This window comes from Diadema antillarum, unplaced genomic scaffold (assembly GCF_040938485.1).
Source record: "Diadema antillarum isolate AM-2024a unplaced genomic scaffold, OU_Dant_1.0 scf00000024, whole genome shotgun sequence".
NCBI lineage: Eukaryota > Metazoa > Echinodermata > Echinoidea > Diadematoida > Diadematidae > Diadema > Diadema antillarum.
In genome coordinates, this window is record NW_027270913.1 from 538513 (window position 1) to 554495 (window position 15983).

Below are 15983 nucleotides of genomic sequence, written 5' to 3' on the forward strand. Positions count from 1 at the left end.
TGCACACTTTGATGCCGGAGGGCATCGCTGCTGTATTCTTGATTTCCTAGTATGACTCAGTGAAACAGCTGGATAGCAGCATTGAGTGAGGAGGAGGTAGGGGTGTGCTGGATGAGTGTGAAGCAAGGGGTGGAACTGTAGAGAGGGTTGGGCTGCAGGGAGGATGGGGCTGCAGGGAGGGTGGGGCTGCAGAAAGGGTAGGGCTGAAGGTAGGTGGGGCTGCATGGAGGGTGGGACTGCAGGGAGGATGGGGCTGAAGGTAGGTGGGGCTGCATGGAGGGTGGGACTATACAGGGAGGGTGGGACTGCAGGGAGGATGGGGCCACAGGGAGGATTGGCTGGTAGGAAAGATGGGGCTGCAGGGAGAGTGAGACTGCAGGGAGGGTGGGACTATAGGAAAGGTGGAGCTGTAGGAAAAATAGGAGGTCAGGGAGGACAGGGCCACAAGGACAGATGGGACTGTAGGGATAGTGGGAATCCAGGGATGGTGGGACTGCAGGGAGGGTTGGGACTACAAGGAGGGTGGGACTGCAGGGATGGTGGGACTGCAGGGAGGGTTGGGCTGCAGGGAGGCTGGGACTGCAGAGAGGCTGGGACTGCAGGAAGGGTAGAGCTGTAGGGAAAATGGGAGGTCAGGGAACATGGGGCTGCAGGGAGGATGGGACTGCAGGGAGGGGTGGGACTACAAGGAGGGTGGGGCTACAGGGAGGATTGGCTAGCAGGAAAGGCGGAGCTGCAGGGAGATTGGGACTGCAGGGAGGATTGGCCAGCAGGAAAAGGCGGGGCTGCATGGAGGGTGGGACTGCAGGGAGGCTGAGACTTTGGGGAGAATATTGGGAAAGGTGGGTCTGTCAGGAGGGTGGGGCTGCAGGGATTATATATGCCTCCAGAAATGGTGGGACTGCAGGGAGGGCAGGACTGCCGGGAGGATGTTGCTACAGAGAGGGTGAGGCTGCAGGGAGGGCAGGGCTGAGCAACAGTTTCAAGTTTCAAGTTTATTCATCTTTCTTCCTTCCTTACAATAATACATTGAATGTGTCTGACAATTAACAAGAGAATAACAAGTATACAAATATAATAGAATACACTGGTTAAATCAGAGAAAAAGAAGAAAGACGAGGAGACCCTATAGAAAAGCAGAGCTTGTGAAATTAGGGGTCCTCATAGTATTAAAACAACTAATCAAATACAAGAGTTTCTAAAAAAAAAAACTATAAAACTATAACAAGCAAGGGGGTATAGATAGAGAAAAAACTATTTACAAAAGGGACATGACATAAAACAAACACAAAGATAGAGAAAAAGAAAGAAGGAACAAAAGCAAGTAAATGAATGATGTAATTCACAAAACAACAAAGGAGGGGGGGGGGGAAATAGATAAAAAGACAAAAGAAAGTCCACAGTTCTCTAAGCAAAGGTTATGCAGCAACAAAATAAGGAACTGTTGAGAATACCGGTACCATAGTTTAAAAAATGGCAACACAGCAATTTACAGTGGGGCAAAGGATTGACATGGTTCAATGGAAAACGAAATGAAGAATACGCTGCCCTATATCAGAGCCACTCTTATGATGCAAATTTGTTTTCATTGCCAGGTTTGCGAATGCATTACCTATTATTATGCAATTGGTGTAACTTCAAGGGAGGGGAAAATATTCATATTTCTTTTTCTTGTTTTGGTGGACTACCAGATAATGGATCAATATTTCAAATATGTGCCCTAATGCTCTGCATTTAATTCAATTCAATTCAATTCAATTCAATTTTATTTCCATTTCCATTGAATAAACAGAAAAAATATATACAATACATTTACAGAACAAATTTATAACAATTTCAAAGAAAACATACAAATGGTCACGAGTAACAACAGAATTTCGTTTCTAAGGTATATACCTAATACAAAGATTAGAATGGAAATGGAGGGTCCCACTTAAAAAGCAAAGCTTGTAGGGTATGGGACCCTCAAAAAATACGTACACAAGGTCAAAGAAACCAATGTCAACTGACATGAAATTAACTTAGGAAGGGGAAAAAAAGAAGAACAAAAAGAACAAAAAAAGGGGGAAATAAGACTATGGTACAACACGCGCCATCGTGGACACAAGCATACTGTACTTCATGACTAAAATGCAATAACAAAACAATACAACGCTCCCTGGTTTGAAATTGCGATTGATTGGGTGCATATGCCGGTATGAATGCATAGGAACGGATATAAGAAAAAAGAGAAAGAGAATAGACTCACTGTTACTGGTACAATAAAATAAATATCTGAGGTAAACTTATGTTAGACAGATTGTTTTCCTTAAAAGATGATTTCTGTGTGATATCTTAATACTTGTAAAAACAAACAAACAAACAAACAAACGACTTGATTGAGAGAATGAAACCGAAGCTAATTTGGTTGTATATCATAAGATTTCAACAGAAAGAATTTTAATTTATTCTTAAAAGAATTCAAAGTTTGTGCTGTTATTATGTCGTTGGGAAGTGAGTTCCAATACTTAGGCCCCTCGTAGATGAAGGTTTGCTGAGCCAGCAAAGTCCTAAAAAATGGTAAATGAAATTCGTTGGATTGCCTTGTAGGATAATTATGAACAGATTGATTTTTTGAAAACATTGATTCAAATATATATGGAAGATTATTTTTATTGTAATTATACATAAATTGTCCTAAATTAAACAAATACAAATCTTTAATTTTAAATATTTTATTTTCAAAAAATAACGGATCAGTATGAGACAAATATGCAGTGTGACATATAATACGCAGTGACTTCTTTTGTAGCAGAAGTAATTTATCCAAAAGAGTTTGATATGTATTTCCCCATACAAGAATACCGTAATTTAAATAAGGCAATATGAGGGATGAATATAATGTAAGCAGGGACGACAAAGGAAGACAAAATTTGATCTTGTTGATTATACCGATGTTTCGAGAAATAATCTTACATATACTATCAATATGAAATTTCCATGAAAGCTTATTATCAACTGTTATTCCCAGAAATTTGATATAAGAAACATTTTCCAGTGGTGTGCCATCAAAAATAATATCAGCAGGTAGTGCCTCAATGGAGTTGCTGAAAAGCATATATTTTGTTTTTTGGAGATTGAGAGATAATTTATTAGCTTTTATCCATTGAGCAACTTTTTCTAATTCAAAATTTAATGTCTTTACTAGGGTAAAAGGATTATTATGCGAAAAAAACAAATTTGAATCATCCGCAAAGAGAATGAAAGAAAGAATATCTGATGATTTACAGAAATCATTCATATAAATAAGAAACAGAAGCGGACCTAATAAACTTCCCTGTGGGACCCCACATTTAACATTTAACATTTGTGAATTGCAACCATTTAAAGAGACATATTGCTTCCTGTTCGAGAGGTAGCTCCTGAACCACTCCAAGGCCTTCCCACGGACTCCGTAATGTTGTAGTTTATTAAGTAAAATATCATGATTAATGGTGTCAAAGGCCTTGGAGAAGTCCAGGAACAAACCTATGAGATGTGAAGATTTGTCGATAGCATGTGCTACTTTTTCAACAAAACTCAATAATGCATGTGAGGTGCTATGTTTTTCTCTAAAACCAAACTGAGTATTTGAGAGTATATTATTGAATTTCAAAAAAGTAAGAGTTCTTTTGTAAACAATTTTTTCAAGAATTTTGGACAATGTACATAACAAAGAAATTGGTCTATAATTATTAACATCTAATTTGTCACCTTTTTTAAACAAAGGGATGACTTTTGCTATTTTCATACTTTCAGGAACAATACCATAAAAAAGAGATAAATTGAATATATGAGATAAAGGATCCGCAATTGAAGATATTACCCCCTTCAGCAAAAAATTACTGATGTCATCGTGCCCAGCACTTTTTTTGGAACGAAAATCAGAAACAATATTGATTATCTCCTGACTATATGTTGGACTAAAAAATATTGAGTTTAAATTTGGTGGACCTAAAAATTCAGAAAAATGTTTATTTGAAGATGGAATTTTGCTTGCAAGATTTTCCCCAATGGAAGAAAAATGATTATTTAGAATATTACAAATATAATGAGGATCTTCATGAATTTTATCATCAAATCTAATTTTGGTAATATTCGACTTGTTATTTGATATATTCATTGCTTGCTTTAAAACTTTCCATGTATTTTGCATATCATGCTTATAAAATTGTAACTGCTTAGTATAATATTTTTTCTTTTCAATACGTATAATTTTCGTCAAAGTATTTTTATAACTAGTATATTTCAGTTTTGATTGCTCAGTAGGTTTCATTTTAAATTTGTAATATAAATTATTCTTTCTATTTATTGAACGCAAAAGTGACTTAGAAATCCAAGGTAACCTGGGTACCTTTTTATAGTTGGATGACTTTTCTCTTCGTTTTGGAATATGAATGTCCAAGAGTTGAGTAAAAATATGCATAAAATATTCAAATGACAAATTCACATCATTTGAGTCAAAAATAGACGACCAGTCTGTCCTGTCTAAACTAGCACCCAGACTGGCTACATTTTCATGTGTAATTCTTCGTCTAAATAAAGAACTAGCTTTATTATCAATGATATCATTTAAAAAGAAACTAGTCGAAATGGGGAAGTGATCTGTAATATCTGAAAGTAATATAAGAGAATCAGGAGACGGCAGAATATTAGAAAAAATATTATCAATAAGGGAGGCGGATTCATTAACTATACGCGTGGGCTTAGATATCAAAGGTAAGAAAGAAGCAGATAGAAATATTTCCATAAAATCTTGTGAGATTGTATTTTGTTTCAGTAAATCTATATTAAAATCTCCCATTATGAAACATTTTTTATGAATAAAAACTGGATCCTTCATTAGATTCGCAAAATATTCCAAAAATGATTTCATATTCGCACTGGGTGGTCTATACATTACACCTATGATTATATTTCTACTGCCAGGGACTGTAATTTCAATGAAAAGAGATTCAATAACTTCAGTCATACAGTTGAGCTCTTCACGAACTATATAATCATACTTTTGTGAAACATATAAAGCAACGCCCCCACCCGCCCTAATTTGTCTGTTATTAACTACAAAATCATATCCGTCGAGGGCGAAAGGAAGACTTAAATCATTGGAAAGCCAGGTTTCGGTTAAACCTATTATCGAAAATTTTTTCCTGATGGGATCATCTAAAAGTAACCTCAGTTCCTCAAAATGTTTATTAATACTCCTAATATTAAGATGTATGAGTGAAAAAATGGTGTGATCATATTCCTTGACAACATTATTAAACTGGTTGAGAGTAAGATATTCCGAAGATGGGCTTTGCAATTGGTTTTCTATATCAAAGTCATAATGAAATTCTTTCGACGATGTATTAAAACTATCTGAAACACAATTATCGAAAAACATATTATTTTGATCAATATTTACTTCTCTTTCTGCCAAAGAAGGTCCTACCGTATCGAAAAAATCATCATCAGTAATTGAATTGAATGCAGTGTCTATTGGATTGTGTAGTACAGGGTGAGCGTGATTGCCATTGCTTGTGTCCACGAGGGCACCTGTCGAGTGCAGCACAGGGGATTTTGACATCTAGAATGTCTGTGATGTACGAGACTAAAAAGAAAGAAAATGCTACATCTTAGTTGGAAACAGAGTCAATGTAACATTAATCCCATACACGAGGTACCACATATATTACAGAATAACGTATTAACAATTATCAAAGAGCGTCTTCAGCCTTGCTCTACTATATAATAGGAATTAGAATACACCAGTTAAGAAATCAGGTTACAGAAGGAAAAAGGAAAAAAAAACAAACAAACTAGGTAAAATGTCCCTTGACATTTATGAGTATTACATTAACCATTTTCAGAGAGTGATAGAAAAAAAAAATAGGAAAAAATAAAACACCTCTCCTATACCAGATGCAGACATCTTGAATTGAATGATTTACATTCACAAATTTATGTACATGGGATGACATAGATACAACACTGGTTGAATGCGAATGGGTGAATGCCCACCATTGTATGGTCACAGCGCGAACGGTCAATAACCACCAGCATGGCGCCCCCTGCCACGCCCCGCCGATGAGGCAAGGGATCGCCAAGCAGTACCTCAATGAAGGCGCCAACAAACAACCACGTGACGGGGAGGCGCCATGCTTCGGACTGCAATGTACAATGAAACAATAGAACGCAATCATCACCTGTGTATTACACTTGGGTGTCACAAATATAGCATATTCAGCTTTGTGTACACAGTATAAACGCGCAGATGAAGGAATGAGAAAAAGGTGAGTTAATTGTATAGGGAAACGTAGGTCAGTAACCACCAGCATGGTGCCCTCTGCCACGCCCCGCCGATGAGGCAGGAGACCGCCAAGCAGTACCTCAATAAAGGCGCCAACAAACAACCACGTGACAGGGAGGCGCCACGCTTCGGACTGCATTAATGAAACAATAGAACACAATCATTACCTATGTATTACACCTAGGTGTCACAAGTACCATAATATGCAACTCTGTGTGCACCGTATAAACACGTATGTTTTAAATCATCCTACTTGGCAGACTATCATAATAAATCATTGATAAGTCAACCTTAATACAGAGCGGTCGTACATTCATAACACGTCTGAGAAGAAATTAGTCTCAACGTGAGAAAATCAAATGAAAAGGAAAAAATATATATATATTCTTCGTAACTTTGCAATATTGAGAGTGGCTCGTTCAGTTTGAATGAACAGCAACACAGGAATATTAATCAAAATAAGCTTTATCTTAGCATAATAGCATCATATTACAATTCTTTTTTTTTTCTTTTTTTTTCAAGTACCGGTTATCTCTTGTAATCAGTAGAAACAATAACCAATCTACCATTAACATTTAGTGGCAGTTTGAACAAGAAGTAGTGTAAGTCTATATGACCTTTCGATTGACATTGTGTGAGGTAGAAAATAGGAATTTTGCTTAAAAACAGTTCCAGTTCTATCTCTTGGAAAATTTAGTCAACAGGTCAGGTATCAATGGTACAAACTTTGCTGACATATCGCAAGCTTAGAGTTAAATACTCTATCAAATGTTGTAATTCCCATGTTAGACTTAAATCAAGTACTTACTACTGAATTTTTGAAGTCAGAGTGTGCAGCTCAAATGTATTATTTTCAGCTTTATGTTTTAATTTGTGTCTTCCATAACTACTAAATTTGTATTTTGTTTCATTTGTTTTTGTCTTCCAGGGAATGGCTGTCATTTTCCACGTAGCTCTTGCCCTCTTAAAAGTGAGTAAACACCTTCCATGGAAGTTTAATTACCTGGTGCATTCAGCCTTTAGTGAAATGTTGCATTGTCATTTTGAAATACCACAGAGTACTTTATACACAGATCTGTTCTCAGTTTTTCAGTTTTATTTGGGTGTTTTGGGTTGTTTTTTTTTTTTTTGCATTTCAAAAAGACAAATCATAGCTAAAGCGGTGGAAGTCTCTATTGCTTTCAAAATATCAGTTTCATCTTCTGTGTTTTTTCAAGAATTTTTTATGAATATGTAAAAATATCCCCTAAGTTGTTGTTTTTCTTGATACCCGGAAATCAATTTAATTTTATTCCTTTTAGTCACTCTTCTTACATATACAGTGTTTATGTTAAAACTCCCAAATAAGACTAGAAGTTTATCTGGAGTAGGTCACAGTGCATGAGTAAGCCTATTTTTTGTATAGCTTGTGATGCCTCATAATGGCGCATCTCACCACATTTAGTTGTTTCATGATAACTTCATGCGTAAATCCGTTACAGTGTTGATTTGCCATGAGTCAAGCTAACCAGGATGTTATGTCTTCAGGTTAGCAAAGTACTGAATGTTAAATGCGGTTAAATTCAGCATCTGATTGGCTGGTAATAACTTCTGTTATTTGGTAAATGTTTTTATTGTACATTATTGACAGATATGATTGCGTACTGCACAGATATTATGAATCCAAGCAAACGAAATTATGAAATTGGTTTTGACTCGACTTTGACAAAATCAAACTTGTCATTATCATTGATTGACACACCTGCAGTCATCAAAGAAGGAACTGCTGGGACAGGATTTTGAAGGTGTACTGAAGTACTTCCGGGTCACTCTACCGAAGAAGTATCGCACCGATGAGAGTGCAGCTGAACTGATTCAGATTGCCATGTCAACAAAAGTAAGCTGCACGTTACACTACTTGCATGTTTAGACATGTATGTGCCATTTGCACTTTAAGATATGTAATAAAGTTTATCTAAATGCTTACATAAAGTACTGAAATGGAAAGAATGCTCACAAAACAGGACAGACAGAGTAGTATATGAAATTCATGGTAAACTTTTATCCAGATTTAGTTCAGTGTTTGTCATAGAAGTTTTTGATTGTATTTTAGCTATTCATCTGTGGGGATGGGGCATGGAGCACTGATGCGTAGGATGGTCTTTCGAGAGCATAACTGTAAAGGAGGCAAGGGATGTCATTACTTGCATGATTTCAGAATTGCTGGGTAGGTTGGTACACATGAGACATCATGAGAGAAGGAATCTGGTTGTTAATGTGGGAGTTGAACTGTTGTTGGAGGGTTGGGTTGGGGAGAGGGTATGTACACCTGTAGCTGGATGCAGACTGCTGTGACTAGTTGACAGTTTGGAGTGGTTGACGATTCCTGGGCATCTGAAAAGAAGTTGGCGGATTTTTGAGAAGGCGTTGTCCATCTGTTCGCAAGGTCCCTGAGAGTACATGTATTGGTGGCTCTTTTGAATAAGAATGAGTAGTTGGCAATTAAGGAGCCATGTGGAGTGTGGCTGGTGCTGTGGTCTTTGGGGTGTCTGACAAGGCAGATTCAGGTTCAGATTCAAATTTAAATCATTTGTTGTCATGCACTCAGGCATAAAAACTATCTTAACAGTGTCCAAATATACAAACATAAAAATATACATAAGGAACAATATATCAGATGTCTAATACACAACAGTGACAAAAATGCATAATTCAACTCATTAAATTATAGCACTTGGTCCCTGCAAATGTGTGTTCTATTCCAAACAATTCTGATTTTAACGGTTTGTTAAATACAACTATAATGAGGGGATCAATGGCATACTGTACCTCACGCAATTCCATTGTCAGATCGTCTACTCTTTGAGGCAAACATTTACACTTCTTACAAAGAAAGGCATGGAGAGTTGTGGGGAAGGGTGCAGAGTTGAGAAAGGCGATTTTCTGGCAAGTGATTTGAGCTATTGTGTAGAGACTGGTCACTGGCAGTAGAGAGGTCTTTGTCTTTTTTGGGTACAATGCTCATGCGGGTAAGGACAAAATGATGGACTATCCATGGATTGAGTTCATGGTATATGGCACGCAGGTCTTTCTCATAGCGGTCGTCTTCAAGGTTGGCATCAGTCTCGCTGTTGAGGAGGCGGGATAGACATATAATTTCCAATGCCTTTCAAGTACTTTTGACAGTGACACTCTTGCAATGGGTAGTTTACAGGAAAAGTTGTCCTAACTCATTGTCCCCTTATACTTGTTCACTTTAAGTCCAGAAACCATGATTCCAATTGACAGGAATGTAGAGGATCAAAGGTGATTTACTCCAATCAGTGCATAACTTGATTGATTTTAGATGATCATTCTGTTCATGATAGATGCTGTGGCTGTCAGGGAACTCTGAGACTGCAAGGAGGAAAGAAACGATAATAAACTTCTCCTTTCCTTTGCAGGTGAGCCAGCGAAAGTTGAAGAAGTATGAGAAGGAGTATTACGCCATGAAGGAGGAGGAGGAGAGAGAAGACCCCGTTGAGAGACTAGAGGTGAGAAAAGCTCTCTCTCTCTTTTCAGCTTGTAATCTTAATCCTCGTAGAATTTACCTTTGCCTTGAGCTTGTAGAATTGTAGAGGACTATTTACATATGAAGAAAATAAGACAGGCTGATACAGGTCATTGTTTTTTTTACTTTGAAGTTTTGGTCACCTTATAACTTCATGAATATTTGACTATTGGATGGCACCACTATCAATCGCTCTGAGAGAAGCTTTCTCAAATGAATTATTTATCATGTATATATGATTAATGACATTTTAAGCAGGATTTTGATCCGATATTACAACAAAGCAGTCAGGTATCTGTCTCACAGGTGATGATGTTTGGTTAAGAAAAAACAAACAGCTATGGAAGAAACTAAAATGAAGCTGGAGATCCATATTGTCATCAGTGTTGCACTTGATACCAAAGTTGTGCAAAAATTCAGTGATACACCTAACACCACTGTAAAATTTGACATGAGTTTCATCCTTTGCATTCATAACAATGTTTGTTTGTTTGTTTTTTGACAACTCCGTTGATATACAACCACTTGAATAGACGTGGAAACTTAATTCCATGACATTCTTTTGACATCACTGATTTTGTCTTTGTGCCGATGGATTAATTTTGTTGATAATAATTTGTCCTTGCATCCAGCGAGAAAACAAGCAGCTGATGGAGGCCAACATCCACCTCGAGAGGGAGAATGATGAGCTGGCTCATGAACTCATCACCCACAAACTCATGATGGAGAAACAAATGGATGCGGTAAGAACAAACTCACTGTCGTCATGGAAACCATCAACTTTTAAACCTGGACGTCTCTCACGCTGAGACAATAGAGGGTATTTTTCTAGCAAACCAAAATCTCATGTAATGTTGGTGATGCATGTTCTGAGAAACTTTAACGTTTGCTTGTAAAGGCCATCATGGATATAGAGCTGGGCAGGTTAACAGGGTTGGGTTTCACTTAATGCATCATTATCCTTTGAGCCCGCTAAATCTTCCGATGACATCAAAGTTAATCCTGGATATCTACATCATGAGAAATACTTGGGAATATCTTTATGTCTTCAGTTATAAGGAAGAAAACACATCATATGCAAGATATGTTGACAACAGAAAAGAAAGAACAGCTTTCTATCAGAGAAAATGTAAGCATACGTAGACAGTGGTATGAAAGTGAAGCCATTTGAATTATGTTAATTTCACAAGGCGGTATCTCCTTGACATCATGTAATGCTACTTGGAATTCATAATATAAATAGCAGTTTATATGGTAAAACATGAAATCTGTGGTAGAACAGACAATATTTTCGAAAGAGTCATTTTCCCACGTGAGTTAGATCAAAGACTTTCAGAGAGTTGTTGACCCCATTGGCATGACTGGAAGATAATTAATCCATGATGTTTCCCCTGTTTGTGTTCCTGCGTTGTCACTTCCTGCGGTTAGCAATGTACAGTGTATGTGTTTGTCTACATGCGGTGTTTCTGACACCTCAAATGTTCCCGTGCTATTCTTTGCCACCGAAATCGCCAGGAGCGAGACCGAGCAGACGAGCTGGAGAAGGAACTGAAGGCGCTGAGGTTGCAGCTCAAGGATTCGGAGGAGGAAAAGAGGCATCTTGGGTCGGAGACAGCGCAGGTGAGCTTGCTCCCTCGTCAGGCCTCAAACATCCTCTCTGGAGGTGGTGGGAGGCTTGCAGGGATCCAAACGAAGTGACATGGAAGCAAAGAGATAAATAAAAGATGCTATTCTATGTCTCTTTTGCAAATTGTTATTTGTGTGAGTCTAATAGGAACCATCTGTAATCGGAAGACTCGAGTTAGGATATTATCTTGGTGTCCTTCGTCATGCCGTAGAGATTTGTTTGCTTTCAAGATAGAAAACTTGTGTAGACACACTTATCTGCTTTGCATCAGAATGAATTGATCCAAGTCTTCTAGCCATCTGTACTGTCAAGTGTGCACAGATGTATTTCAATAGTCCCATACACACACAAAAAAAGAACAAGAAAGAAGAAAGTGGGTCAGCATGACCTGTAAGGTGATGCCAGTATCATCTCATTTCATTTGCCCATTGTGGTTGCAGCTAATATCACTGGTTCATGTCACGTTTGAAGCTTTGAAATTCTCTCAACTTTCTCACTTCATGTCTGATTTTAATGAAACTTCTTATCATTGTGAATGTTTGTTATACCTCCACAACTTGAAGCCTCTCTGACCATAGACTGGCATTACACTTAAATTAGAATCAGTATTCAGCCTCTTTGATCATACTTACCGCATAAAGACCTGTGACTTTCTTGCATACTCAATTAAACCCCCAATTGTTTGTCGTTCAACTTTTTCTCAGTGCCTTTCGTCCTTTTTTTTTAAAGAAAAAATGATATTCCATTGTTTTCTTCTCAGAAATTAACAAGTGCATGTTCAGCTTAAATGTATTTTTTACTGAAGTTCAAAGACTCACTGTAAAGGGATTACAAGGATATTTTCTTTTCTATTTTTTTTTTTTGGGGGGGGGGAGGGGGGTATGCTTATAATGAATGCATGAATATGCTGCTGCTATGAGCCTGTTCTGTGAATCTGTTTTGGTTTGTCAAACTCAAGCTGGGAATGTTTGGAAATGTTTTATTTCCCAGGTGAAAGAGATGTACAGGAGAGAGACGTCCAAGGCAGAGTCTGAGTCCAAGAGGAACTCGGCCATCATTGGAGAATACAAACAGATCTGTTCTAAGCTGAGTGAGAGACTGGAGGCCCAACAGACGAGGACCAAGAAGTCCATGCTGGACCTCAGGGTCAGTTGACTGAGTGTCTTGCCATCATTCATCTCCTGGCCACCTTGAAGGCATAATTTACCATTTGCAGATGAAATCAAAACCCGGCATTAGTGCTTCAAAATAATTCTAAAATGTGAGCTAGGAATAAAACAACCAATGTAAAAATTTGAATTATCATAATCAGTGTTAAGTATTGTTCAATATACAAAATGTGAACAATGGTTTTAATAAAAGGGATTCCAGATTAAACCGTATACAGTTACGGTTTATTGAGAAAAATTGTGATATCTCCTTAGATTTTAGGTTTTATCACAAAATTTGTATATGGTAGGATGTTTTGTGATACAACTGACCTATACATATGCATCAGATTCTTACTTCTTACCATTGGGAGCAGTTATTAAAAATGTTGGAGTTATCACATTCGATGTATATGTAGGCCTATAATTGTGCAGTAACATCACAAATCATCCTACCATATGAAAATTTTGCAATAGAGCCACAAATATAAGGAGATATCACAAATTTTCTCAATAAGCCATACTGTAGACAGTATATTCTAGAAATGGTTTTAATAAAACTATTGTTCACATTTTGGATATTTGACAATACTTAACATTGATTATACTGATTAATATTTTTACATTCATTATTTCTAACCCTAATTCACATTTTAAAACTATTTTGAAATACTAAGCTTTTTTTTAGCTCACCTGAGCCAAAGGCTCAAGTGAGCTATTGCGATCGCTCTTCGTCCGTCGTCCGTCGTCCGTCGTCCGTCGTCTGTCGTGCGTAAACTTTTTACATTTTCATCTTCTTCTTGAGAACCCCATGACCGATTTTCACCAAACTTGGCAGGTAGCATCCCTAGGGGGATAGGATCTCAATTTGTTCAAATGGGCACCATGGCCCACCTGGGGGGCCCCAGGGGGGCCCAAACACACTAAAATTAAGGAATGTTTAAAAATCTTCTTCTCTAGAACCAGAAGTGATAGGGCTTAATTGATACTATGAGTAAGTACATTGATGACTGTAGTTTCAAGTTTGTTCATGGGGGAATCAGGGGTGCCCCCCTTGGGACCCAAGGGAGGGGGCCGGGGAGGGGTCCTAATGGGGCCTAAATTGTACATTTTCATCTTCACTTTGAGATCGCCAAGTCTGATTTTAACCAAACTTGGTAGGTAGCATCCCTAGGGGGATAGTATCTCAATTTGTTCAAATGGGCACCATGGCCCACCTGGGGGGGGTCCCCAGGGGGCCCAAACCCTCTAAAATTAAGGAACCTTTAAAAATCTTCTCTAGAACCAGAAGTGATAGGGCTTAGATGATACTATGAGTTAGTACATTGATGACTGTAGTTTCAACTTTGTTCATGGGGTTTGCGGAATCAGGGGTGCCCCCCCCCCCCCCCCCTTGCGACCCAGGAGAGGGATGGGGAGAAGTCCTACAGTTGTAATGGAGCCTGAATTGTACATGATCATCTTCTTCTTGAAAAACCTCACGATGAATTTTGACCAAACTTAGCAGGTAACATCCCTATGGGGATAGAATCTCAATTCCTTCAAATGGGCACCATGTCCCTCTTGAGAGGCCCCTAGGGGTCCCACCCCCCCCCCCCCCCCCCACATTAAGGAATATTTAAAATCTTCTGCTCTAGAACCAGAAATGATAAAGCAAAGTTAGTACCATGAGTTTGTACATTGATGACTTTAGTTCCAAGTTTGTTCATTGCAAATCCAGGGCTGCCTGCCCCCCCCCCCCCCACCCCCGAGTTGAGGGGGGATCCATATGCAGACCTAAGTTTCCAATGTTCTCAGGTAAGAGTGTGCAAGAATGCGTGGAAGGTGAAATTGCGATACTCAGGTGAGCGCGTGACCCGCGGGTCTCTTGTTTCCTTTCATCTGCAAATGGTAAATAGTGGCTTTAAGGCCTGATTTGTATCCACTGAACATGTCCCCGACTAGGTTTTCAGTGTTTTGATTATTCTTTTGATTTTGAATGAGCAAATTCAGAGAAGATAACTCTTTCCTTTGTGTTTATTGAATTTAGTTGACTTATGAAATCAAGGACATTTTAGTGATGCATAAGTCATAATTTCATATTTTTGTGTGATTATGGTGTAAATGATAGACAAATTCAGTTTCCACCCTATCTTTCCCCTTCTCTTCTGTCTTATCTATCAATCTATCTATCTATATCTTTATATCTATATACCTCACCCCACCCTCTTCATCTTTGATTGCATCAAATAGGAAAGACTTCAGAGTTGTGATTCCTGCCGAGATCTTATCAGTGAGGAAGGGAAGTATGAGCGGTCTCCTAACGACCCACCTCCACCCTCGGAGGTACCCAAGGAACCCGAGCTGGCCCAGGCCCTCAACCAGGTGCGTGAGTTTGAGCTGGAGCTGGCACAGACCAAGCTGCAGCTGGTGGAGTCGCAGTGCCGTGCCCAGCACCTGGAGCACCAGCTGAACAGCGCCCTCGCCGAGCTCCAGCTGGTGAGGAACACGTCGGCGGGCGGCAACGCCAACAGCTGGATCACCAAGACCTTCTCCTCCTTCTCTTCGCTGAAGGAGGCTACGGGAGTGGTCAAGAAGACCGAGCAGTGAATCGTCCGTCAAGAATGAGGGCAATGAAGTTTGCTCTTTTTCACCGCGCGGCAGGTTTCCATCCATTCATCCATTTTGAGCCACAATTGCAGTTTGTTATATTTAGACATTTGTGATGATTCATCCCAGTGATTATAAGCATTCCAAAGAATGCAAAGCCATGAAGAGTATTGTTTAAACATGGTTTGTCATGAGTTGTGGCAGTTTGATGCATTACCTTGTCACTTTTCTTCAAACTGACCAGTGTGTGTCAGCATAACTCGATGCTTCTCTAGAATGAGATCTATTCCATGGATGGTGGTGATTGTTGAAGTGTTATTTCCATATATGCTCATCGAGGAACATGCTTGATAGAATTGTTTTGTTGTTTATTTTTGCTTCCAGGGAGTGCGCAAAGTGGATACCCTAGGGAGTCATTGTATAGAGACAGAATTTAGTGACAGTCACTAACAAAATGATGACATATTATTACATTTACTCTTTTAGTTTATTTACCTTGGTATCAATTGCACTTTTATGCAAACAGTAAGACACAGAGGTCTACCCGCATTGGAAAGTCAATGGATTTTTCATTAATTTGTGCAGCTCATGCATTGTATGCTTTCTTTTGTTTTGTTTGGAGATATGATGGTCTTTTGACAGAAGTATCATCTCCTCAGAATTCAGACGGTAGTTGTTGACGTATTGCTTAAATGTGAACTCTTGAAGCTCAACAAAATGCAAGGTAACAATGTTACACAGAAATCGATATTCCAGAAAGTCAGTGTGAATGTGTGGAAT

The 15983-nt window shown here is 38.7% G+C and overlaps 1 protein-coding gene across 1 annotated transcript in view; it reads left to right on the forward strand.

Annotated features, from left to right (window-relative positions):
- LOC139733261 (rab GTPase-activating protein 1-like) overlaps nucleotides 1-15715 on the forward strand; it is a 97592-nt gene extending 81877 nt beyond the window's left edge. Inside the window, exons 15-21 of the mRNA XM_071644103.1 lie at nucleotides 7239-7280; nucleotides 8058-8186; nucleotides 9733-9822; nucleotides 10472-10582; nucleotides 11355-11459; nucleotides 12457-12612; nucleotides 14847-15715. Of these exons, the coding sequence (XP_071500204.1) occupies nucleotides 7239-7280; nucleotides 8058-8186; nucleotides 9733-9822; nucleotides 10472-10582; nucleotides 11355-11459; nucleotides 12457-12612; nucleotides 14847-15203 (990 nt within the window). The 3' untranslated portion in view covers nucleotides 15204-15715. The remainder of the gene's footprint in view (nucleotides 1-7238; nucleotides 7281-8057; nucleotides 8187-9732; nucleotides 9823-10471; nucleotides 10583-11354; nucleotides 11460-12456; nucleotides 12613-14846) is intronic.
- The last annotated feature ends 268 nt before the right edge of the window (nucleotides 15716-15983 follow it).